The sequence below is a fragment of the Rhea americana genome, unplaced genomic scaffold, assembly GCF_003343005.1.
Source record: "Rhea americana isolate MKP2758 unplaced genomic scaffold, rheAme1 scaffold_102, whole genome shotgun sequence".
Classification (NCBI taxonomy): Eukaryota; Metazoa; Chordata; class Aves; order Rheiformes; family Rheidae; genus Rhea; species Rhea americana.
Genome location: NW_028185062.1, coordinates 2,682,449 through 2,710,073, shown reverse-complemented (window position 1 = coordinate 2,710,073; position 27,625 = coordinate 2,682,449). Strand labels below are relative to the sequence as shown.

Genomic DNA, 27,625 nt, shown 5'->3' with positions numbered 1-27,625 from the left:
TCAAATTACTTGCTATTTTTCCAGCTTGCTTAGAAAGGTACATTTGAACCACTATTTCAGATTACTTAACCAAAATGAGAACTGTGGGCCATAACTATAGTAATCAAAATTCAGTTTATAATCTTTTGTTACATTATTGCTCTGAGACTTCACTTCAAAAAAATGTTAACAGTAGGAGTGTAGTAATAAGAGGTACCATTTTCTGACATATCTATAGCAGCCTCAGACCAAGAACAATCAGGGATATCATGATTCTATTGAGTCTTTTACATCATGTATTTACTGCTGACTCCAGCTATTGGCACATTTTTCCAATGGATATTTTAGTGCAGTGTCAGAATAAGAGATGTGGGCTTCATTCTTAAACTTGCATACTCAAATTAGTATTAGTACCTTATATTACATATGGTGCTTCTGATGCCAGACTGTATAGTAATATTAGGAGTGAAGTAACTAGAATCTTCTCCTGCTGCAAGAATTTTTGAGTTCTTTACAGAAGCTCTTCCTGCAATAGCATAAAATTAAAGTGACTAAGTAGCTGTCTGCATCCTTGTATAACTGCATTTTCCTCAAAAAGTCAAATAGCTAGTATCTCTGCATCCCCCTCACTTCTTAACTCCTCTGCAACACCTATGAGTTTCCTTTCTGGCAGGTTTCTTTACTCTTCCTAGTCCCTTTCTCCTCCTTGGGCTGAGATAAACTTTACCCTCTACGACTGTCTTAGGAGGGAAGACTGGAGGCTCTTGTAGTAGAAGCAACTCACTACCAGACTCTTTCAGTTTGTTGCTTTTCTATAGAGGTGCTGTGGCTCCTCCTTCCTTCTTTGTTTAACATCGAAAAAGCAGCTGAGAGCAGAGCCTGGTTTAAAGGGAATTGGGAAGGCAAGAATAGCCTAATCTTCTTTAAAAGCAGTCATTAGTAAGGGTGTTAAATAAAACAGGAGAAAAAAAAGGAAGATCCCCTTTTTAATATTTACTACTGGTTCCACAATGAGATTTTTATGATTATTTGGAAAAAGAAAATAAAGTATATCCAATAGCAGGAATTATGAACAAATTTCTTAAAGCTTGGTATGGTTGAAAGGAATAGGTATGTACTCTTCACAAATTCCTTATGTGGATTAAACTTTTCTTTTTTTAATTAAATGCTAATTTTTCAGCTTAAAACATGGCATCTGGTGCTTTCCCAAAGTGATAGTTCCATTTTTTCTGATACATGTTTGTCACTGCCACATCTTGGAAGGAATTTTATATATTGATCCTCCATTAATTTAATACCTGAGTGTTTTCTCATTATTTAAAAATAGATGTGGCAAAATGTTTTTCTTCTTTCATTCCTGGGCAGCCTGTTGCACAAAGAGCTTYACGTGTATCAATGTTGAATGTTACATTTGTGTAGGATGGCACAGTGAACTGTGCATGCTGTTTTTAAGGAGAAATTATGTTGAAGCACTTTGCATGCAGTTCCCACGTAGGACTTTGAGTGTTAGGATGGAAACAGCCTGGGAGCATGCAAGTTATTAGCCACATCTTTACAGCAAGGTTCATTGGTAGTCATGCGCTCTTCAGCAGATAGTGGATTTTGATGAGTTCTGATGAAGCTAGGAGATGACATTGTTTCTGATGTGAAACTGTGGAAGGATGGAATTATCTGCTACATATTGATTAGTTTCTAATTCTCCGGTGAATCTCCTAGTAGATTCATACAGAAGCTGAATATTGGAGAAAAACTTGTAAGATTCCACAGCTAAGAGTCCTGAAGAAGGAAGTGTGGGTTGGCTGTGATAGTTCTTCCTCCTCTTTCAGATTAAATAGGAGGGTTGATAATGACAACAGTAACCAACTCTTTACATCGCACTTTCCCTTATTTTAGTTCAAAGCGCTTGCCCCATGAGGCTGACTTCGTTATCCATGTTGTTACACACAGTCACCCAGAGGGCTAATGGCAGAGCTGAGGTGGGAGTGCTAGATGTTTTGCTGTGTGGTGGGCTCTGTTCCTCTGCCTCTTGCAGGGTCGCTTTGTGTGGAGTATCCTTAGGGCTGGCTTATGCTGCTGTGCAAGGGATAACTTCTCAAAAGGAAATCCTTAGATGATGAAGAGTTGTTGGCAGTCATCCTTGTGTCAAAAGTAGATCAAAGAAAAAGAGATGCAGGAAATGTCTTTTTTTGTGCTTGGATAGCCTCTGTGAGCAGAACAGCCCCTGAGGGATTCTTAGAGCAATGCATGCATTTAGAGCATTCCTAAAGCTGCTCCTAGTAAAACAAGGGTTGAAAGGAATATAAGTAACCTCAAGGGATCCAGGGAACTCAAGGACAGCTTAAAGTCACTTTTGTTCTCTCCACTTTTGCTTAATTGTACACAACATAGCTTCTGAAAATCATTTTTACTAAATTAAATTCTACAGGATCAGTTTCGTATTCATTATAATAATTCAGTCGAAACCTAGATCTGAAAATTATATTTCTTTCACTTTTTTGCCAGCATACCAATTCTCTTTTCCTGCAAAATGGTGCACTAACATGACATGGAAGCTGAAGGGCAAAGCCACAGATCTCCTTCTACAGGCCACAAAATGCAGAGGTACCCTGAAGGTGGTAGTTGAACTTATCTATAAAGGGCAGCTGTCTAGCAATTATGTCTCCCATTTCTCTTTTGCATAATTTTATTTGTACCTCTTCTGAGGTTCACAAGGGTTGTTTTTTGGTATCCTAGCCTATGAGTTTGTTGAAAAGTATATGTTTTATCTCATGGGAAACTGTGATTTCTGGAAATTCTGCTTCATTGCTAATAATGATAAAGAGTTGAAATCTTAACATTTTTCATAAACCAAATTGTTCCAAATTTATGCTTTGACTTAATCAAATTAGTCATTCAATATGGCAGAAACTTTGATAGCATTTGATAGCTTTCAAATATTTCCATTCAGCTAAATATTACACTGTTTTACTGCATTATGTTACAGACTTGAACTCAGAGCAGTAAAGAAGAGATATTTTAACGTTAGGAAAACAAAATACTGTAACAGTTTCCATATGAATATTTGGAAAATACTGATATTTCCCATTACATAATGGTATTGGCGTTTTCATATGAAAAACATATCATCAAAAAAACAGTCGGTGTTAAGCATTTTAGGGCTATCAGGAGAGAGTGAGGATACTTGAAAGTCTCTTCAGGGTGTCATTCTCATCTACTTTCTAACCCTCTCTGTGCCTACAGGCTTTACATCTTCTTTCACCTTCCCTTGTGGCTAATTATGCCTGTCACATCTATAAGTGTGAATTCACACATACACATCTCCTTTTAAGCTGTGATTGAAAATCCCTGTAATGAATGTTGTTCTGAAGGAATACAACAATGAGATTTCTTCCCCTAAATTTATGCAGAAGGGCACAACAATTTTAAAGCACGGTTCCCTTGTAAAACAAAATGTTTTATATTCCTTTTAGATTCTTCTTTGAAGCTGATTAAAAACATCTATTAGAGTTGGACATGTCCCCCTTAACTTTATCCAGCTCAGAGTCATATACCTAGTATAAACTGGTCATCCAAGTTAAGCTCTCTTTGTGGTTAATGGAGACCAATTCATTGGCAGTTTGTCTTAAAACAGGTATYGTAGCATGCAATTTCTCATGCAGTGACAAAGCCAGATTGAAAGGTTTGCATCCTTTTTTCCCCCTGCAGATTGTCATCCCTCTGGTTTTGATAATACAACTGTTTGTGTGGCCAGATTGTAAACTAGATTGGTGAAATGTTCGAGAATAACCCCGAGGGAAGCTGTAGCCCATGAGTGGCAGCACACTACTGGGAATGGAAAGTAGTTTCAGATAACCTCTGAAACAGTCGTTTGCCTTTCAAGAAAATGCAGTGTGGACCTACTTCCAAGACAGCTGTCTGAGCCATCCCTGGAGCTGCCCTTTCCTTGCCTTGCAATACTGAGGGCAGCCAGACTGCTAACCTAAGATGGATAAGGAGGGTGAGAGAAATCCTTCTCTTACTGTTTCTTGTACTGTCTGTAGCAAGGGAAGAGAATGCAGATTCTTGGATTTGATTCCTACCACCGAGACCAATTTAGTTTAGTGTATTTGTCTGAAAGCTCTGGAGCCACATAACAGGATTACTTGAACTGTTCTTCTGACAAGTGCAATTGCAGCTGATGTACCAAAGGCAAAGTTCATGTTCTGGTTTGAGTTTGATTAGAAAGGCAGTAGCTCCATGTTCTCAGTTTTCATCCTCAGTCCACCAGTTCCTTCTATATAAAAATAAATATAAATCACTAATAATCTTTCCCTTTCACAGATGTACAGAGCATTGGAGGTGCATACAGCTGACTGAAATGCTTCATCTTTCTATTGTATCACATGTACACCTACTTGAGGGAACAAGCAATGTCAGAGACTGATAGTGTCTCATTCAGCACCATCTTGCCATTGGAGGAGGTGGAAAGATGTGTTCAGCAAGGAAGTCTCATCATGCTCTTGTGTAGCAAAGCAAACCAAAACTTCCAGGTGGTGACTAAAGACTTGCTGTTTCAAGTCCCTAAAACTTCCTTTATCAGGATCTCACTCACGCTATAGGCAACATTGCAAAGTAAATCAAGCCTTTATCTCTCTGTGTACGTCTTTTCCTGATTCTGATGTGAGCTGCTGTAAAAGCCAAAGTGTCAACACATTCCGGCATTATCGGGGTGAGGAATAGGCCATGGCGAATGCAGATTATGTCCTAGCTAAGTTAAAGCTGCTGTTTGATTATCCAGCAGAGCTCTGTCTGAAGTAGCAAAGGGAAATGCACTACCTGCAAGGATGCTTACCCTGATCAAAGTGTTTGACTGAAGAGGGATTCCTGCCAACCAAGTGGTATGCATTGTAGACTCTTTGAGTCCAGTARTGAATTGCAAACCAACCTGACTTGGACCACCAATGTCTTTTTCTCTTCCCTCCATTTTTGAGCATGTGGAAGGAGTTGTTTAGCCTTCAGGTTCACTCTGCTGTGGAAAAGAGTAGGGCTGAAGTAAATGAGCATTCAGAAAATAGTAGAGAAGGTTGAGCAGAATGTAAAACTCATTTAAAACAGAGTTGCGTAAGACTTCCTGGCTGAGAACAACCCCAACAGTGCAAGCAGATAAAAGTTTCTCTGAGTTCACTCACTGATCATGAATTAATTAACAAAAATGATAAATTTGGGGATATGCATTTGGAAGTCATGAATCTCACTGCAAGAACCTCTCTATATTTTTATGAAGTTAGGGTCCATGGCAAAATTACTGAAGGCAAATAAATACAGTAGATAAAAGCTGTTAACGCCTGTATGACAAACTGCAAGTGAAGTAAAGAGGGACAGTGCTTTACAGCTGGATAAAGATTTTCATTTAAAATACTTTACAGTTATTTTTGGCTAGAAATGCAGCTTTGGGTAATGTCTTACTGAATTTTCTAAAGTCTTTAATTTTCACTTGATTTCACCATTTTCAAAGTGAACTTCACGTATTTTTCATGGGAAAATTTTGCTTAGAAATAATGTTTTTATTCTATAAAATTGAAATAAAACATTTTAAGGTTTGAGAAGGSAATAAAACATTTCCAAGATTCAGAATTTTTTGGTTCATTGAACATGTTCAGTTCCCATCTCCCCCCATTTTGGCCAGTATTTTTCACCCAAAATATGAGAATGCATCCATTTTTCCAAGAAGATCCATATTTCCTGTGATTAAACACACCTTATGCATCTTTTGATTTATTTAAAATATTTTTTCCCATTAATGTGTGCAGAGGAGAAAGGGAAGAGAAGGTACCAGATTAAGAGTTCAGGATTTGGAATTCTRCTGTCTCTAACACACAGAGGCATCAAATGTAGCTTTTTTTCACATGCCATCGCCCAAGATATGGTCAGCTTTCAGATGCAAAACTGTAGCTCAGATGAATTAAATTCTACCAAGAAAAGTGTGAATTGATTGCCAGCAAAGCTCTTGGCCATATACACAAATCCTTTCTCTTGAGAAACAACACTGATTGATAYAATCAAAGTGTGCTGTCAGCGTCATGTCTGTATACAGCTAGTGGAAGTGGAAAGGTGTCTTCTCTGCCAGCCATCACCTCAGCTTTAAGAGAGAAGAGGAAGTAAGGAGGAGAAATGACAGAGCAGAATGGAGCTCCCCTGTAAGATGTATCCCAAAAGTCCTTGAAAAGCCTTTAGTCACTTGTGTAGCATATAAATGCTTTCTGGCAGCTTTAGTGGAGGTGAGAGTGTAAAACCTAGCCCTTATTATCTATGAGTAATAAGCAGCTAGTATTATAAAAATAGATATATGAGTAATGCACTGCTAGGCTATAAAAAGAGAAATCTCTCTAAGTTAATGTGACAGTATCTGCATGCATGAGCATGTGCATGTATACACTACACAATTAGTAGATTAGGAGTTCTCAGTAGATGGCATATTTTTGAATTTCAAGAAGATTTTTTGGCATACTATTTCTCAGCTGTAATTAAAATAGTTATTCAGATCTATTTCAGTGGATGTACATGTACACTGAAAACTGAATAAGAAATCATAATTAGCAAGATGCTACTCCAGGATAATGTACCAAGTAAGGGAAGAGGTGGAGGACCCAAGAAATGCATCTTGGGATCCATCAAACTTATCTAATAAGTGAGCTTTGAAAGAAATATTTAGATGGCACGGGCAAAAGATTTTCTAACTGAGTTCCATGTAATAGCAGTAGCACAATGGCAGCAACCTGCAATATTCTGTATTTTTCTGCCTGTATGCCTGTACTTAGAGTTGTCATCATTTTTTTTTTTTTTTTTTAAGTGCAGCTTAGTGGTTTCGTTAGAAACAAAGATTTTGAGGCTTGGAAGGATGAGCACACACCCTACAGAGCACTGGAGAGGATAAAGAATGGTTGGATGATATGATTCAGGAAACATCATCATTCAGGAAAAGAGCTGGCTACTGAGTGACTGGATAGAGAAAAAGAGGAAATGAGAGACAAAGCAACATTTAATGTTTTAGGGGCAGCCAGGAAGCAGGCATGCTGTGAGCAGCAGGGAAAGAAGACTACAGGAATTTGGTACAGCTGTAAATGTCTGGTTGTTCTGTGTGTCATGGAAACTGCGGATGATCTTTGACAATCCAGGTGGATATTAGAACAGTGCGTTGCACAATGCCTTGCTGTGAAAAGCTCTTCAGTCTGATCCAGCTCCCACCCTAGAAAGAAGATCCTTGTCAGCAATGAGCAGRTGGGCACAGAGGCAGCGTTCTGTCTTTGGTGGCTGGGATCTGAGATAGGATTGCAACTACTGAATAGGTTTTCTAAAATAAATCATCAAGGAACTACAAAGGATAGTCTATATTAGCATGAATTACTATTTTTAGTCTCACTGAACATAGATAATTTTAGAAATTATTTATTTCTAAAGAAATAAATCACTTTCTGAGACACTGTTCAAGTTCTGCACATGAAACCATACAGAAAATTGTATAAGACTTTTGGATTTATGAAGCAACAGTCTCTATTCTCTGAGGAAAAGAGGCTATATGGTTTGACTATCCCCCAGCTCACTAGAGGAGAAGCAAACTTCTACATTTGGTAGGCCAGATGTTTTTGGATGGCATTAAATTAACAACAAAGGGAGATAGTAGAAAAAATCACTAGTTTAGCAGAAAGTCAAGGTGTTGAGAATAAAATTAATCAAGGCACCCAGGATTTAAAGAGGAGTTCTTTCGTTTTTTGTTTGCAGTGTGAGGAGGCTGGTTAGTAAGTGGAAATGGAATTAGCCATTCCTAAACCTAACTGCTGATAAAGAGCAGTTTCTCAGACTAGGTGAAAGATTCCTGTGGTGGGTATCTTAGCATCTTTAGTCATAATCTTGTAAATCAAAGAACAGAAAGGGATTTGGATAGCAAAAATGACATTTCCTCTTTCCCCAGCCATCGAAGCAAATAATCTTGAAGGCCAAAGGGTCAGTTAATACCTAAAATACATGTTGATGTGCTTGCTGATGACTGCTACAGACTGCTAAATCCARTTAGAAAACTGGATGAAGTACCAACCTTGCTGATTCTATGATTCTGTGACTCACAAGCATATTGTGTGTAAGGATAGAAAAAAAATCTTCGAGTTTTTTCAGGGAAGCCTTCAACCGACTGACATATTGGAGGTTTTATTCTGCCTGCATGAAGACATCTTTGCAACTGTTGAATAGATGGCAGTGTCTAAATGCAGGACATCATATTGCATATTACAATATTGCATTAAAGATTTATTCTCAGCAGAAAAATAAGAACTGAGCTAGGAACTGAGCTCAGCTGTTATCAAGTAGAAGTGATTGTGGTATGAATGATTCCCCCCCCCAATAGAATAAAATCTGAAGCAATCTGCTATGTATTTGGGTTCATATGTTCAGATAAATGGGACTTTACTGCCTAAATAACTTTTGAAGTGCTATATCTGTATACTTCCAGAAGAGTCAGATCTCCCAAAGTTTAAAACAACATCAAGCTAACTCAGTTGAAAGAAAGACTGTGAGGTATCTGTGGAAATGGCTAGAAAGCCACAAACCCATAGTTGAAAGAAGGTGGTATGCTGGTATAAAAAAGGACAATTATGAAAGAGGAAGTAGTTGTAAAAAGTGAGAAATATTTCTGACAAATAGGAAAAATAAAAGGAAGTTGCTTGCAATAAATGGAATTTTGAAACTAGAAAGTGTAGCAATAGATAAAGAAAGCAAAAGAGAACAGGAAAAAGCCTGCTGAGCAGCAGAGTTAGGACGTCCAAGGAAGTTTTCCAAGTGCAAAAATATTTTAGCCATGATATTTGTTTGTGGTAATGTATGTGGTAGGATCATCAGTAATAGATCCAAAAAGGAGAACTGTTCAATAAATACTTTTCTTCTAGGTTAGGAAAAAGAAAAAAAGTGCTGCTGTCACGTAATGATGCTGAAATTGTTTCCGTAACAACAAAAAGGTGTTGTGAAAAAGCAGTTATGAAGATGTGCAGTCTGAAATGCAACTGCTTGAGACAGCTCCTGTTCAAGAGGTTTGAAAGAACTAGTTAAGGAGTTTTAAAAGACATGAATGTTGATTTTTTTCAGTAAGTATGAGGATACTGAAGAAGTTCTGGAGAACTGAAAGAAATGTAGTGTTGCAGTAGTATTTAAAAAGAGTAAACAGAATACACTAAATGGCTGTGTTRTTTGCCTATCCTGATATACTCTGTACTTAAGGTGAATAGGACAGCTTGGGTAATAAAAAGATTGCTGCCTTTTTATCAGTCAGAGAAAAAATATCAGAATATCAGAACACTTGATATGGGATCAAGGAACAAGAAAAGGAGTCATAATTGTATGTCAATCAACGGGGCTCATTTGAAAATAGTTCTTCTTGCAATATAATTTTAAATGAGTTTACAAGTTTGACAAAAGTCATAGTGTGGACGTAGAGCATTTGGACTTCAGTCACATACTTAAATTGGTAACACATGCTATATTAATGCATAAACTTGGCTGGTACAAATCAATATGTCACGTCTAGTTTTAAATAATTGGACAAATAGGAATTGTTGTTGATTAATTTTGCTTGTGAGTTCCTGCAAGAGTCAGTTCTGGGCTATGTGCTGCTTAACAGTTTTAGCAGGGAGTCAGAAGACAACATACAAATTTTACTGATGATTTGCCAATAACTTAAAGGCTAGGAAAGAGAAAATAAGATGAGTCCAACTCAGTGATACAGTAAAATTATGTATCTCAAGCAGAAAGAACAGACAGTGTAGCTTTAGGGAGTGGGGATATCTGTTCTGGAAGAACATATCTCAGGGAAAGACTTGATGTCATTGTGGATGATCAGCTAAGAGGAATTATTTTGGTGAGAGTGACTGATGTGATTGTAGCACAACTCAGCAGGGAGATCTGAAGAAGGAACACATGACCAATCTACATAACAGGACGTTAACCTGCTCTTATGTCTGCCTTTCAGCAAGAATCCTCAGAACTGGAGAGGGCTTAAAGAAGGTCCTGAAGTATTGCTAAGTATTACTTTATATAGTAAGCTTTGGCAAAATTGCATTTTGTCATTTTGCTCCTCTTTTTGGTCATTACTTGCAATGCATCCATAGAGAATATAAAAAGAATGAAAAAATAAGCAAAGGACATGGCGATCAACTAATAAGCAAAGAATAAAAGAGTTTAAGAAAAATCAGGAGTTGACATTTTTAGTGACAGTGATATTAGTAGGGTGAAAGGTTAATAACTTAAAGCTGCAAAGGAGCTCATTAAGGGGAGAGATTATTTATTGACCTGAAAGTGGTAGGTTCAGGAGCRGTTGAAAAATACTAGAATAGGGAGTAGACAGAGAATCTTCTATCTTCTGACTTCCTAACAGTCAGATCTATTAGTCTGTGTGTTATCTTCTAAGAGGAGCAGTGAAAAGTATTGAATTACTATTTTGATATTAGATAAGACAAAACATTAGAAGATACTCTGAAGGAAATTCCTGTTTTGGCAATAAAGTGGCTCAGCTGATCCAGAAGTGATTTTCCATCATGAGTTCTATAAGGATTTTCTATAATTTTATTTTCATCTACAAAATAACATCAGGATTCAAGAAAAATTTCATCCCTGCAGGCATTTGAATGTTTTTTCTGTAAGATAGTGAAAGAAATGGAATTACCTTCTGAGTGCTGGAGACTTCTGGTTTTACTGTGTTCTCTTACGAAGAAAGCGATGGATTTGTGCTGTWCTGTTTCTTAATGGCAGGCCTAACTTATCACAGTTTCCTCTCTTTCCATCTCACATTTCATTTCACTTCAGTTGTTTGTTTTGCTGATTAAGACAGAGAAATTGGGCAGTTAATAAGAGATGGTCTTTATTATTTGTTTAATACTGAAATTCATGTCATATAAGAATTACATATAAGGGGGAATGAAAAGATATGATCTAGAGTTATTAGAAACATTTATGGAGTTCCTAGATTTGAAGAAAAGTAATGTRCATAATCTGTTAGTGACTTTATACAGTAGATTTTCAATTCCATCAGAGAGGCTGAACGGGCAAGAGAAGAAAAGAATCGGGATATGAAGTAAGAGCTCAGGCTGAAATGGACTGTCATCATCTTCTATATATTTCTCCTGCATATGGATTCATCATACTGTAAGCACTCTTCTGCTCAGTAATAGCTCTCTTTGCTATCAGAAAATAAATAAATGGGCAATATTTTCATGGGAGCTTTTAAAAGAATTCCTTGCCTATCACTGGATCCAGGCCCTCCTCTTCTTTCCAGGTGCATTTTGATTCTCAATTAATTCAACAGTAGTTATCTTCCTTTCTCTTATATGCCCCTACTCAGTAAGAGGCATCTTCCCAGCTCTGGTGAACAGCATTGTTACCAGGTGTTTGACTGAGATCTTTTGGCTTTTTGCCAGCATTGAATAGGATGTTGCTGAGAGTCTGCCTAGTGGATAATGTAATTAGCAGACAAAGTTTCATGCAGTGCTCTTCATGACAAAGTAGTACTCATGTTTTAATGTATCTTAATACTAGGCCTGCAAACTTTATAGAGATTTATTTCAACTGTACCAAAAACTTTTGAATCTTGTTCATCTCAGCCATCTCTAAGATTAATTGGATTTCTGTCATGCTAAAGCGATAAATTTGTGTCTCGAGTACCTTTAGCTTCTGTTCTTGATAGTCTACCACTAGAAGTTGTGTTTGCTAACAAGAAAGAGGAGGAAAAACCCAAAGGTGTATAAATAAGTGAGACAGCGGAGTTCAAGGTAAATATTTTGATTAAATTTTGTTAAGAGGTATGTGTCTAGCAGAACTTCTGCCATGACTGTAACTGTGTGTTGTGGATCCCATGATATTCAGGCTACTTTCAAAATATACAAGCAGCTTGGAGCATGTGAGTAGATGAGTGGGTGGAACGGACATTAGAGAAAGCCCTGAGGGAAGTAAATACTGAAGCTGCAGCACTGCTTAACAAAGATTGAGAGATACAGAAGTGAGCAACGCCTCAAAAGTCACAGAGCGTAACCTAGGAGGGGCAGACTCAAGTTGCCAAGAGATCATGTTCTTTTTCCACTGCAGATATTTTTTTTTAATTTGACGAAATAGATTTGCCTGCAAAGTATGATAGATTGTTTTTGCATACCATGTTTGTTTTCAGATAGTTTTGTGAAGTGATTCCTCTGTTACTTTTTGTAAAGCAGGCTGTGACGAATTCTGAGGATCTAAGCATCAAAAAAGCATTCACATTCTTTTCAGGAATTTCTTCCAGTTCTTGAACATACTTTACTTAATAGACCAGTCTCAGTGTAACCCCTTACATACAGTACAGAATCAGCTTTTCAGACATTAAAGTCCTGACATATTTTAAACACGGACCTCTCCCAAAACTGCAGTGTTTGACAGCTAGCCTGTAGACATTCCAGGTGTAGCATCAGTACAGCATATATCTGCTACAGTTTGATAGCTGTTCTGGTCTGAATTTACCCTTTCCTTAGTACCCCATGAAAGCTAAAGGCTGTCTTAGTACTATAAAAAGGATGAAAGGATATGGCTTTCTCATGGTATGAAATATTTCATAGTATTTTGTTTAGCATGTGATGCACATTTTCATAAACATTAAAATGCAGATGGTTATAGTAGTCTGCAAAAGTAGTGGTAAATTTGAGAAAGCTGAACATATGTTTAAGGTTTTTGTTTTTGTCTATTTCCAAATCCTTCTGTATGTTTTTGTAAAGTTCAAATTTGTTCTGTTGAGAATATCTTATTTCTGATCAATGATATGCATACACTGTCTTTGTCTCAACTACAATTCATGTGCATTTTCTCAGGTAGGATTCCAGTCTACTCTGATACGTCACATTTTTATAAGGCTGGGTTCATAATCTGCACCACTGAGGTTTGAAAGCAACTCATTTTTTATCTTTCTGTCTTTGAACACTTCTTGAAAACAAGTAATACCTTTTTCTGGTCAACTTGCTTATGAATCTAAAAAACAAAAGACCTGGATCTTAACTAATGATTGCTGCACACTCATTTTGAGACTTACATATTTTCACATGCATGAAATAAAATTTTAAAAATGCTATTTTTGGTTTGAATTGTTCCAAAGACAAATCAGAAGGTACTGAATATTTGTCAGAAACATCAGAATAAATAAGATTTTTTTGTAAATTTGTTTTGCTTTGAATAACAAGAGCCTAATTTAAAACTAGCTGATCTTAGCATGCTGGGTTTAATATCCACATTGATTCAAGGGAAAATTAAGTGGAAAATAATTTCTATGATCTTTGATATTTTCTGAGATTAGGATCTTTTTTTCCAACACAACCAAACTTTACCACATGACTCTTTCCAAGATTTGATCCGAATAAAAATGCACAAATGTATACATATCAATATCTTGATTATGATCAAGTATCTCACTTACCAGTGAAGAACTTTTTTATAGATGTATGACTCAGGATATCTCTATCCTAAGATAGATATGATGTAGGAAGATTAATAATAAAGGTATTGAGGAGACTACGTATTACTAGATATCGTGTACAGGAAAGTTACTTGGTTCCTTTGAAGATCCCAGCCTTTACACCAGTAATTAAGAAATCTGTTCTCTGAGTGTGTGCGGTGGTGCAAAGGTTTTATTGACATTCATTTCAGACAAGGCATTCAGATGTCCTCGCCCGGTGAGGATGACAGCAAGTTATGCAAGTCCTTCCAAAGACTGTTGATAAATCCGTGTCCTGCATTCTACAGATAACGTGTGTTTTACAGTTGAATTCTTCTTGTAATGCTTTAGAGCAGTAAACCTTAGGATGTCACCCCGAAGAGCATTTATTTGTGACTTTGAAAGAAGCAGTGAGTTAGACCATCCCCTCTCTTTGCATGCAGCAAGCTCCACAGTTGCGTATTTCCCCTGTACATGCACATATTTCTAGAATAAAAGATGTGATGTTAACAGGCAGCTATGTGTGTACAGCAGTACTGTTGCTATAGCATCCTAAAACTATAATATACAGAGTCTCTTTAGGGGTTATATGGTGATAAAAATGGGAATGAATAAAGCAGGGTAAAGAGCGTTTTAGTAAGTAAAATATTTTGTTGCATTCACCAGTTTCTGGAAATTGTTAGGGCTGTTTTGAAACATCCTTGGGAGAATGCTATGTTGGTACTCTATAATGAGGCTGGTGTAGCATAACATGGGCTTTGTTGAATATATGTTGATGTTTAACAACATAGGGGCAGACTTTTCTACAGAAACTTTAAACTCTTCCATGTGGTTTTTGTTTTGTTATAGTTGTCTTCTGCTCTGGATCACATGAGGAAAACTCTTCTTCACCAGACCCACCTCATGAGCTCTCTCTGATAAGAAATGGGATGGTGTCATCAGATCAGCCTTCTAGATCAGGTACCATCAGTCTTCTTCCTTAAATCTTCCTTWTTTCTACTTCAGAATATAGGAGGAGCAGATATGCTGGTAGTCACAAGCACCCTTAACGAGGAAGCCATGCCCCTGGGTTTCTGACTGGAGATGGAGCAAAGGCTCAGAAAGGCTGGTGTAACCTCAAGGAAATGCCTTGCTTTCTTATTTAAGACCAAAAAAAAAAAAAAAAAAAAAACTTTTGACACAAACAGATTTGGGTATGGGGAGCTGTTGAATAAAAGCTAATTAATGAGGCTGCTTTCCAGCAAATACAAAATAAGCTACCGAAGTTAGTTTCAAACAGAATTTTCTTTTTCTAGGCTTTGTAAAAGCCCAATGAGCTGGACAAAATCCTGCTAAGATAAGAAGGATCTTACTGTGGTCCCAGGACAGATTGAACAAATGCCAAACTTCATAAAGGCCTTGTCATTAAAGATAAATGAGCCAGTTGCCATCCATCATTTTTGTGTGGAAACTCAGAACATGAAGTGACTCCTGACTCCTGAAAGAAGGGGCTGTGCGTGCTAGAAGAGGCATATCCTTTCACCATAAGAGGTGGCAAGCTGACCTAGCCTTGCCAGGCATAAGTTTCTCATAGTACCATCTTGCAAATGGCAYCCAGTTCTTGAAAATGTGAACTTCCTTTCTGACATGTGCAAATGTTCCTGAGATTTCTTCAATCTAAGCTTCTTCAGAGCATATTTGTAACATCTGGAAGTATCTCCTTTGTTGACTGGAGTAGTAGAGGAATCTTTTCTTCTATTTTATGTTTTTCTTTCTACTTCTATACATTTTGACTTTTGGGGACCTGCCATTGAAGTTCCTCAGGTTCATTGGTGCTAAGCAAATCTGGATCTGAAGCATCTGTTAGTGTACTAGAGCTTGCAACTTTCAACATTCTTCTATATTGTGACCACATGAGTGTACTCTGTTCTTTTTGATGATTTACACTAAACAGCGACTTCTTATTGATGGATCGTTTCTTCACAATATAATGCAAATGATCCATTGCCAGAAAGCTCAGAGACTTTTTCTTTTTCTCACCAGATGTCAACAGCTTCCTTAATCAGTTTTAGACCCTGCTTCCAGGCATTCAGACCCCCTTTGGCCTTAGGGTGYAGCAGGGCAGCTTTATACAGCCTAGAGAGTATAGGAATTAGGTGCTTTTGAAAAACACTKTGTCCACTTATCTGAACTGATTAACAAAGCAGTACAGTGTGTAGTGCTTTGTTGTGTGAAGCATATTCCAAGAATTAAGTCTGCATTGCTACAGTTTTCTCTACTGCAAGTGAAGGCATTAGTAGGACTTATGAAATAACTTTGTCTTAAATATTAGTAAACCTGTATTTAAAAAAGGAAAGGATTTTTTTTCTTTCCCGAGCTCTCACTTTGCTTTCTTATACTGTCACACTGTCACGAGAGTAATTCCTTTCTGAGTTTTCTGACCAAATAGATTTTACCTGATATAAATATTACTACTATTGACAGTAAGTCTGTGAATACTGAGTTAACTTGTCAAACTTTAAAGAATTTGAAACCACACAACAGGTCTATATTAGGTCTCTGCTTTTCTGCTTTGTCTCATATCGCCATGGAGTTTTTGATCTGCTATTGAGAACCCTAGAGCTCTTCTGCTGGATCATCAAACCATAGCCTGAAGCTGTGCGCAGACGTCTTTCCCTAGATCCAGCTGAGCCAGGAGAACTGCTCTTCTCCTCCTTYCTATGCCCTGCTGGAAGCTGCCATTGCGCACTGCCATCCCTGATTTGCCAGTGCAGCACTTGTGGTTTCTGTTTAAAAATGATAGGCTGAACAGTGCAGTAGACCTATGCTAACCTGCCTCAGTTTGATGAGGTGGTCAGGGAAAACTGTTGAGGTGATGGCTCAGCTGGTAGGGTGAGAGAGGAAATAACCTCCAGTGGCAAGAAGGCGATGCTGTACAGCTGCAACTGGAAGAGGATGTGTGTTTGGGCCAGAGTCACAGCCTGTTCCAACCCCAGTGATATGCAACCCCACAATGTCCTGTGTTTCTCTTGCCTCTGCACACTGAGTGATGTTTTTTAAAAATGTAGTTACAATTAACTTCAAAAAATTGGGAAAACTTATTTACAACACTAAAGAGGCATGATTTTACCTTGACTAAAAGGGAACTTCCATTACAGTTTTCACTGGCAGTTAAAATATGACCAATCTTCTGGAGGTTTTTATGTTTTGAATTCTGCCCTGCCTGTGTTGCCTGGGCAGCCACCTGTCCTTGTTATATCACTAATCTTAATCCTATTCCTTAGACCTGTTCTCTACCAAAGGTTAAATGTTGTGTCATTAAAGTTGGCAAGGTCTGAATCCTCTGAATTGTCAGGATCGCAGATAGGAATGTTTGGTCTCTTACTGTTTCTGCCTATTGCCTGGGGGTCCTCCAGTTACTACTGTGATATTATTATTACTACTGAAAATAAATATGACAAAAGTTAATATCAGCCTACCATATGTATTCAGCCCTATGCTGTGTGGGAGGGCTTTGTGCAGCTGATATCCCTTCAGGGAGCTTATATTAGATTGATGAGAGAACAGTGAATTACTTTTTGTCTCGTTCATAATACGCTGGTTATAGAAAATTCTGGCCAGGATGATCTAGTGTTTTCAGTGCTGCGAATGGACTCTGGGGTTTGTTAGGAGGGCGTTCTTGTCTATTCCACTGCAGGAGACCATAACTGCTTAAAGAAAAAAATATATATATAGCCTACCTTGCTCAGTTGCTCTGCTCGAGACCCTTTTGAACTCTTCCTATTGCTGAGAGAGGGTTAACCTCAGAGTTTCCCTTGTTTCTCTCTGCCAAAATGCTAAATCCATGCAGTTGCAATACCGTTGCTGCACTCGGAGATATTCAGGATTTCAAGTACATGWGGGCCAGATCTTCCGCTGATGCAGATTCACGTAGTACTGGTGGGAGATCAACTGGTGGGTGAATCAGTTGGGGGTTGATTTACACCTGCTAAGATTTTACAGGGTTATTTTTCCTTCTGAATGTTCCTTCACCTGCCTGGGTGAGACTCTTTGTTACTGCACAAGACAAATGTTCTTTCTTCCTTTCAACTCTTCAAATTTTTTGAAAAATTGGCCCCATACACTGTAAATCTGCTCATTCATGTTCCAGTCTGACCCCCATCTTTGAACTGGGGAAGGCCACACCCAATGAAATCTTTGGTTTCTCATAACAGAAACCTCATGCATCATCGGCTCAAGCTGCTCCTGGGTGATGTCTACAGATGATTTTGGAAAACCAGACTGGGTGTTATCTTCAATTGGTGTCCTAGTGTCTCAGGAGAGGCAGCAGCTGCTTCTGGAGAACAGCTCCTCAAGTGGAGACATTGAAGGTAGGCAGAATTACGATTGCCTCTGTGGAAAGGACTTCTGCTTTCCCCCAGCACCTGTAATAGCTCTGGGGTGGTGGCAGCAGGAATTGGTTGTGCATCAGTGACAATACTGCCATATGCTGGTTCTGGTATGTGACTCGTCTGTGCAGTGTCTGTGCCCAAGAGAATCAGTCACTGAGAGCCATATAACATACATGTTATATATGAGTACTACCTGGGTAGTGCATATACATACCACACATACAGCCAGACCCTTTATATACTTCTTTTGTATCTACTTTATCATAAGCTACTTTTGCCTGCAGAGACTGGATATTTCTTAAGAAACTCAGTCCTTTGCTAGAGAGGGCTGGCTCTTCATGTTTGCTGTCTGATTTGCAGTTGTTGCCTTTTGTTTTGCTGGATATGCCTTCACTCTGCTTTGTTTTGTTTTTCCTCTCCTAATTCCTTCCATCACTCATCACTTCTTATTTCCTTCATTTTTACTTTATCTGCTATTCTTTCTATTATTTTTACTTTTTGTGGATGTTCCTCTCCTTTCTTCTCATGATTTCTTTCCTCAACCCAATCCTATCTATTTTCCTCTTATAATCTCTCTTCCATCCACACTGTCTGTCTGTCTTTCTCTCCCTCTTTTTTTTTTTTTTTCCTCTCTCTCTCTCTCTCTTTCTCACAGGAGACATTTTCCTCCTGAATACCAGTAGGCTCCCAGACAGATGTGAGTTCAGCCTGCATAGCCCTGTCCTGCATGGGAGCTTGGACTCTTGCTTCCTGGAACTGGCCATATATTCACAGGATACTGTTCCTCTCCTCCAGAGGTTCACAGTTGAAATCAGACATGTGGAGACAAACAGAAATATAATAATTCCTCTGAGAGTCGGCCATGAGGAGGATACCGGGTAAGACAATCAATCTGCAGCTGTTTAATCTGAACTGCAGGGTAGGGTGGAGTCCCTTCAGGCCACTGTTTACACATATCTTCTCCCTTCTTGAAACTATTGCTTCTATTGCACCAGAAAAAGAAAGTAGGACTGTCAGAATCAAAATTTGCAGCTCCCTAACAGGATGTCTGTAGCAGATACAAGTTTTGTGTGTCCCCTTCGCAAAGAATATATTTGATTAAGAGTTCTTCCCTCAGATTAGACAGGGTCAGTGGTTGACCCTCTCACTGATGCTAGGATTATAGGTCTAAAATGCACTCAGCCTCGAGACTGCCTTGGCAAATGACTGATTGCTCTAAGTATTCAATGGATACTCTCAGAGTTACAAGGGTCCCATTTCTCATTTTGAGGTAGGGTTAATTTTACCTATTGTGAATTTCTTCCTCCTAATGTCTACAAAGTTCAGGAACATTCACATTTGGTTCATTTGCAGAGTTCGGGGGGGGGACAAACAGAGGCTAGAGGCAGGAAGAAAGGAAGACAAAAAAAAAATGCAGCAACCCTAGCAACCCTAGATCTATCCTGCATTTTTTTCTCTTTGGTCACCCCCATGTTTGACTTTCTCATTCCTGCGTGTAGCAGAAGGCAGTAAGGAGGGAAATGGGCAAAGGAAATGACTTACAACAGAAAAGAAGGAGAAAAATCCACATGGCACTTTTTTTTTTTTTTTTTGGGGGGACATTTTCTACATGCTTTTTCTTCCTTTGCAGCAATCTGCCTTGTAAGAACCTGCATCAGGCACACAACAGGGCTCTTTGTTTCCATCACCTGACTGACTCCCATGGAGAATTAAAGCAATAGATCCCAGTTCTTGTTTTCTTTGAATTCTTTGGCACTCCCCAGGCTGCCATGGGATTGTGCAGTCAAGACTCCTGGTCAGCCAAAGATAGCAGAGTTTGACTAAAACAACTTATTTATTTCCTTTTAGATCCCCCTCTCTCCTGCTTTTAGCTGTTGCTCACTTCCTTCCTGGCTACTCTTTCCCCCTTCTTCTTGCCAATTTCATAAGGAATCTTGACCCCTTTTCTGGGGTCAGTTTCTAACATCCTTTTCATACCTATAACCTTTCTGCTTTTAGCATTTGACCACCCTTTTCTGGCATAAGCAGCTAACGCCACAGCTCCATTCCCATGCGTTATCTTGTATGAAACCCGTCTGATGTACCTGTCTGCCCGGAACAGGTACCATCTCTATCACTGCAATGTCCCTAGAATGGATTGTAAATGTTGTTTAGCAGCTTATTTGAGCACTGTAAAAGAGTTCTACATGAAATTAAGATCATCGTCTCTCTTTGAACATGGTGGCATTTACATACATTTGAACAAATTTAGCTCCACTGGAAGTCATCATAGACATTGGTATTACTTTTCCTTGGTGAGCAAAATGAGGCACTGATAAGCCCAGAGACTTTAGTTTTAAGGACTTAAAGATGGAAGGTGACAAAACCTCCCCCCCAACACACACACACCTTTTACAGGGAAACTTTTCAAAATCTCTGCACAAGTCCAGGAAAATCTCCATGCAAGCAGAACAAAATTTACTTTTACATAGTGACTGAGCTGCTTCCTACTAGACAGATGATCGAAGATGAACATTCTCCCCTGATTAAGATTTTAACAATTCTAGTTGCCAAGAACAGAGACTATCCTGAAGTGTTCCAGCTTTCCAAAAGTGGCTTTGCAAATGGAGTGGGAGTTCTAAAAGCTTTTGTGTGTTAACCAAACAGTGCTGCACAATTAGGAGTGAAACAAGGAGGATAACGAGTAAATGAACTTGAGGTAGATGCCTGTGTGTAGTACATAGTTTACTCTCTGACGATCACTGTGAAGGAATTGTCTTGATGTCAGAATAGATATTTAGGTACAGAAAAAACTGTAATTTTTTCAGATTACCAGACACTCCAGAAAATTCTGCTTTATTCCCTTCTGCCATCCTAAAATCAAGCTATACTTCATCATAAAATCTAGCTGCACCAGACCACTTCAGTGAACTCTCTTATTTCTGATCCTAGAGATCTTCTCCTGCTCTTGTTTCATCCTTCATCAGGATACATCAATCATGCAGTTTCCAAAAGCTTAAATATGTGTCATGAGAGAAAGTTACTCTCCCATCCACATAACTGACAGCTAAGATTTATCATCAAATTTGTAGTGTTGAAGCTGCCACTCATTTTCTCATACATGCACTTTAGACACACATGAAGACAGGAACAGCTGAATCTCCAGGTACTGAGTCCTCCAGACAAGTAGGGCAAACACATACTATTTTATTGTTATTATATAGCCCCCAGCGTGAGTATTCTGAGTTACTACCATTAGAGAGAAAACTTCTGAGGGAGTGAGATGTTCGTAATTCTGTATATTTACAAAAAATACGTAAAATTATGTTTCCCATGATCTCAGAGGGATCAAACGTCAACAGCCTGTAGCTTTGCTTGAAAGTCCAAGCCCTTTTCATCTGGTGCTTGGCTCAGAAAGCTATCTTCATTTCTTCAGGATTTCAGTTATGATGCTTGCTCACCCTGTGTCTGTTGTCTTTCTGACTATTTTGCTTATCCCACCTTTTTCCCTCTTTACTACACAGAACCAAAAGCAATCACAGCTGAAAATTCTTCCAATTCCTGTGTGCTCTGGTTCTGAGTGGTTTCACGTGCATGTGTTTCTTGTTGGCCACAATTATTTCAGGAAGGAGTTTGTTTCTTACAACTGTAAATGCACACACTCCAAAGAAAATGAAAAAGCTCCTTTGGGACAGGGATAATTTTTGCCTCTTCAGTGGCAGAGGGGTGCTCAATAAGCTAGGTTTATTGTGTTCATTTTTCCTTCTGAAATGCAAGGCATTGGCTGTGATAGTCTCCACCAAAAAGCAACAATTTTGAGGCTAAGTTCATGGATAGATGATCAGTTAGCCAACTACACACACAAGGATTATTGCTTAATTTTTCCAGTCTTCCCTTTGAAGAGGGGCAGAAGTGCGTTAAAATGCCCTGCTAGCTTCCAAGAGACTTGTAGAAACTTACCATCTTTGAGACTTCCTCTCTACCGTCAAATCTGTTTGTTATTGTCCACAGGAGTTATTTAACTTCTGCTATGGATCATACATGAAAGCATTGCCATATAGCTGATCTGAACATACAGAAAAGATTAAAGTTGTTGGGAATTATTGAATCAGGTGTCCTAGTACATAAACCTTTGAAAAAGAGTGGTCTGGTAAGCGTCCTCAGAAAATGCTTAATACATACTAACAACAATGACCACAGCTACTTTTATTAAAAAATGTAACTAGAAAAATGAGAAGCTGTCTAGCTGTTGTATAAGACTAGCATTTTGAATGCTAATCTGGGAGTATGAATTACTGCTCCTCATGCTTCTGTCAAAATTGCACCCAAAAATGCACTGGCAGTAGTAGGAAAGATCTTTACTCTCTAGCTGGTTGGTGAGGGCAAGAGAGGAGGCATATGTTCTGCTCTTTGGTCTCTTTCTTAAGTCTAGAGGTTTGAACTGCATTCTTGTGAAGATATGGAGCAAACAACTTTTTATACATATAAAAAGTAATCTCTTCTAACTTGTGTGTTCACTAACTGAGCCTACAATCGTTTAACATACCTTTTTGCAATAACCTGTGTAGTGAGTTCACCTAACTCAGAAAGTTTTTCAATTTTCCTGTTCCATTTTATTGAACTTTTCACTGTAGTCTTTCTTCAAATTCATAATCACTTCCCTTTGTTAGAGATGGGAAGKCATTGCACAGAAATGATTGGTAAGGAGGAAGGAAGGCTTTTGTTCAGCAGAAGAGACTGAGAGGCTAATGCTGAAAATAAAAATCAAAAGTTAAAATCACAGGTTTGCATAGTGAGTCTTGAATTCTTTTGCATTGGGCATCAGGTTGCTTGCAACTCCTTTATATCCTTAAAAATTTCTCATAATGGTGTCAGACTCTGGCAGCCACATCATACATAAAGAGCAGTTTTAACATTTGAATTTGGAAGAGTAACATTATCTTGTTAATTGAGATCTGACTTGACATAAAATCAATAGTAAAGGTATTGCCAAGCCGTGCTTTTCTGAAAGCTTGCTACAATGATCCATCTTCTGCTAGATCGACAATGGGCTTCATTCCTGATTCCATTAAGAAAATCAAATTGGCTCTGACTAGCCTGTGTTTGGATACCGAGAACAAGCAAAGAGGATGCATTATTTACAAAATTAGAAAACTTGCTGCAGTTGGATCTTAGTTTGGAGGGTGTCTCTAAGAGGAAATACCTGACTGGTTATGAGAATCTGTACACCAAAGTATTGTATGTCATGCAAAGCTGCTTGTCATTTTTGTGGATTCTGGGTGCTTGCCAAATTTGGCTGTGGTAGTATGAATGGAGTCAAATTTCAATATTAGAGATTCTTCAGTGCAGTACTGCAATGTTTCAGTGGACTTAAGGGCTCTGACTCAAAAGAGCTAAAAAGCTGCCAGTTTGCCCATGTGGTCGTTTAAGATATTGGGCATACTCTTCTACTAGAAGCCACAGTTCTTCCAGCAGAGATGGTGTAATGGTAGTATGTCTTTTTCTCAGCTGTGACATTTCAGACATATATGGACTTAGACTGCCAGGAGTTTTCATTTATTTTGATACATGAGCTTTAAACTGAAACATCCAAAGTATCTGGCTTATAAACCATGTAGGATTAAGGTGAAGCAGCTAAACAGGTCATTGTTTGCAGCTGTGGGRCAGTAATCACTTTAGTCACTACCATAAAATCTAACAGAGGCTGTGAATTAGAGGCTGAGTGCTGAAGGTTCCTGCCCTTGGGGATATGATAACATTGGTGATGCAGTGGTGTCTCAGCTAGGGGATAGACTGTAGCTTGGTGGAGGCAGTAGAACTATGTCTCAGTGCTTGAAAGCTCTAGCATGCTTAATAGATAAACTCAAAAGATTTAAAAGCTGTCCGTATCCTCAGTGTCTCATTGAACCGGTTTGATTAAAACTTGTTGTTTTTTGTGGCTGACAGGATGCAAAGCTGAGTAAGATAGTGGAAGTTGGGGGCTATGGGTCAGTGCTGAATGCTGTTGGATGCTGTGCCACAGCAGGGCAGAAAGTGTATATTTATAAATGTCCCAGTGCTGGAGATTTCCTGAAGCTGCACTGATGTACAAAATGGAAGTAAAGCAATGATTCTACTTTGCATTCTACGAACAGTTGTGGCTCAGTGCTGGAGACTTCTGAAGCTGAATTAAATTATACTGAAATTTTGAATATGATATGATGGAACAGGAAGCATGAGAAATAGGGTAATTTTTATAAGAGATGGCTCAACTTCAGCTGAGTCTATGATATCTGTGGGGTTTTGTGCATGCGTACAAGACTGAAAGTGGAAGATGGGAAGAGGCCGTGGGAACGGATAGTAACAAATTCTCACCAGAAAAGAGAATACGGTTGATTTGTGGCAAGAAGAAAGAATTAGGTGGATAATTGATGGCAAGCAAAAGTGGGAAAGGTGATAAACAATCCAAGTTACCTTTGCTTTTTTTTGCAGATTGCAGATTAGGTGGTCTGTGGTTCCGTCATGTTCAGTAGACATACATTTGTCCTCYGGCAGTTGCCTTCTAATCTGTTTGTGGTGTTGGAAAAGAAAATATGGTTATTGCATGGCAGCTGAAGGCATTTCCCGAATGAAAAAGTACTACTAGGAGCAGAGCCATAGCAACACATCTTGACACAGTGGGCTGACCTCCTGCCAGCAGCTATTGTCTCCTTTTCACTCCACTGGCATTGGCTTAGAGTCACTTGTCCAGGGTGTCAGCAGCAACATCAGCAATGTATGGGATTCAGACAAATTTATATGTCTGGTATCCTTTTCAGAAGAGAGCTCAGAGCAAGGATTCCTCTGYTCCTATCCTTCCTACAAACCCCCCACCCGATACAAGATAATGACATAAACATTCAACTGTCTCTTATTGCCTTATTAACATGAGATGGAAGGACAGTTTTTTAAAAAATGTAGTGTTAATGATCCTTTTTTTTTTTTTTTAATGATACATGGATACCCTGACTCGTATCAGACCAATTTGAGTGAGGTGCTTTGAGAATTCCTATTTGGTATTTCTCTATAGCTTTTGATGCCTAATTGTCTTTAAAATTAGAGTTGCATCGGGTCATCTCTCTTTCTCTGAGCTGCCACAGGCATTTCACAGTTTAAAAACCTCTGCTCTTTAGGGGTTATGGCATTTGTCCTATGGGGAAATGCAAATTCCCAGAGCAATTTGTGTTTTCTGGAACATCGTTTTTCTTATTCCCCTTCCTTTCTGGGTGCATATTTCCTTTTCAAACTAAGAGATTAGACTGAGAATACACAGAAAAGGGTCCCTGGAGTTCATGCAGCCAAGAAACCTTTGTGGCCAGATGTTTACTGGCTGCTTCTTCCAGAACATAAAACATCATGTTTGCTTGAGGAGATCGAGGTTTGTGCTGCGTATATGTGCTTACCTKTGTAAGGCACATATTGGGGATGAGGAGGTTGTCCAAAACTAGTAATAATTTCAGCATCTTTTTGACTTGAGAATCCTTGGGAAAGAYTGGATGTTTTCATCATCAAGAGCAGAAATAGGATCGGCAGCAGAGAAAACTCGGTATAAACTTTGTCAGGCTGAACACCACTTGTTTTCTGTGAACAACTGTTTGTTATGCTGGAGTTTACGTTCATCAGCCTGTTCCCATATGAATGTTATCACTTCCATTTGATATAGTGCAGAGTCTTTAGTCCTGGGACTCCTTGGACTCCAGTGTACTCTGCCCATGTCTGATAGCTCTTTGTTGCCTTCCAGGAAATGGAAATTACTGATGGCCCAGATTGGGCAAATAGAAAGACCTTTTAAAATCACCTTGCTGTATTCAAACTGCGGAGCACGAGAGGCTGGACTGCTGGCAGTGGGCTCCTTGCAGCTCAGGAATTGCTTTCRTGGTATGTTCCAGTATAGTCAGGTTTGGAATAACCAAATGCAGTCAAAAAAAGAGCATCTTCTTCACCAAAATTGATGACTGTGGTCTGGGAGTAGGCTGGATGGGAGATAAATAATAGCTGAATTATTCCCAGGGTTTCTTGCAATGTTTTACATATCAAGCGCCATATATGCTTGTGTTTTATTTATGCAAACACATGCACGTGTGCTCTGAAGCAGAGTTGAAGTTCAGAATTATAAAACTGATATCAGTAATCCACTCTGCTTTTTGGATTTGCTTTGTGTAATTTTTAGAGTGCATCCAGCAGCAGGGATGGACAAAAGTATTTGTCTAGATTATTTTAATATTTTTCTTTCTTAAGTAATAACAAAATGCTTTACAGTGTCACCAAAGCGTTTTCTATACTGTGGTTCCATGGTCCAGATCTATAAGGAAAAGAAATGTTGATCTGTACTCTATGGGATCTGCTTGTTACTGCCAGGCTGAGAACTTCTGTATAAAATGAGAGTAATTAGAATGTAATTATTTTCACTAAAGTGTTGAGTGTTCAGCTTGGAAGTGCTCAATTTTACCTGGCATTTACAGCCCAGTTGCTGATGTCATGCAATGGTCCTCATTACCTGTGCAGAACCTCTGCTGATGTCATTTAGACTTCTTGGAAGCCTGTTGGCACAGGCAGCCTGCAAGTTAAAGACATAATCATCTTCACTTCCTGGTTTTCATGCATTAATATAATGCTGTTGCTTCTGTTTTACAGACAGTTTAGAAAAGCTTTGAATGTAAATATATCCAAGAGAATACTGGTTTCACAGAGCTGTTTTATAATGTATCATTTTTGCTTGTATTAGAGATTTAATTTTTTTTGTAGTCATTAATATTTTTAGTCAATAGTATATTTTTAATGCAATGTTTTTGACAGTTACAGAGTTTTTGAGGGCTTGTATACAGCTTGAAATGCTATACTAACTGCTCCCAAACTGTCCCTAAATAAGCTGATAAAGGTACGCAGCACAACACAGTGCCATGGAGAAATACTATCCCAGACCACATACCTTGATTTCTGCAGATATATCCTTTTCTTTCTGTGGTTACCTAATTTGTGCATTTTTTTTTCAGAGCAGTCCCAGTGGAACTTCTGTGCAGAGCTCTGTTAATGGGGCTCAGGTCTAGAAGTCCTAGGCATGTTCTGTCTACATGCACAGATCCACAATGCAGGCTAGGTACATTAGGAGTGATGATTTCAGGAAATATCAGACTTATAAATTGTGTACAAATCAGTTGCTGAGTACCTGTGCAGTAAAGTCAAATGTCCTAGAATACAGCTGACTAGACTAATAAGGGTGCATGAATGAAATTCCTGCACAGTAAGCCAACCTGCAGGGGAAGTAGCACACTTAATGGTCTCGATTCCATGGAGCCAGGATAGAAATATGCCAGCAGCATAGGAATTAGTTATCCCCTGACATAAGGTGAGAATAGTTTATTCCCAAGAATACTTTCTGAGGTCATACATGTGAAGGCTGAAGACTCATCCCATCCAAAACCCTGCTTTAGACATTCTGCTACCTCACCTCTGGGCTTTTTTCTGTTTTCTTTTTTTCCTTTAGATAAAGAAAACCAAGATCTTTCTATATATGAAAAAGGCTCCACCTTCCCCTGCCTTCTTGGAGGCTGTGTCAGCCACTTACAAATCTGTGAATTCATCAGTGATTGCCCTGCCAAAGAAAGGGGAGGGGTGAGGTGTGGTGAGTATGTGGCATGCCACTTCATGGGAATTTTCAACCTATCAGGAGAATTAATATAGAATGAAAAATAAGTTAAATTGATTCCATCTGTAGATGAATTCATTTTTTTGCCCTCTGAATTAATTTAGCCTGTGTATGTAAATTGAGTGTCAAGATTCTCTTTGAAAATTCACCCTCTATAGGATAATACGG

The 27,625-nt window shown here is 38.7% G+C and overlaps 1 protein-coding gene across 1 annotated transcript in view; it reads left to right on the top strand.

Annotated features, from left to right (window-relative positions):
• The window catches only part of LTK (leukocyte receptor tyrosine kinase), a 98,692-nt gene that overhangs the window by 27,992 nt on the left and 43,075 nt on the right, over positions 1–27,625 (top strand). Inside the window, exons 2-6 of the mRNA XM_085305528.1 lie at positions 14,294–14,404; positions 17,638–17,793; positions 18,470–18,692; positions 25,553–25,689; positions 27,296–27,433. Of these exons, the coding sequence (XP_085161654.1) occupies positions 14,294–14,404; positions 17,638–17,793; positions 18,470–18,692; positions 25,553–25,689; positions 27,296–27,433 (765 nt within the window). The remainder of the gene's footprint in view (positions 1–14,293; positions 14,405–17,637; positions 17,794–18,469; positions 18,693–25,552; positions 25,690–27,295; positions 27,434–27,625) is intronic.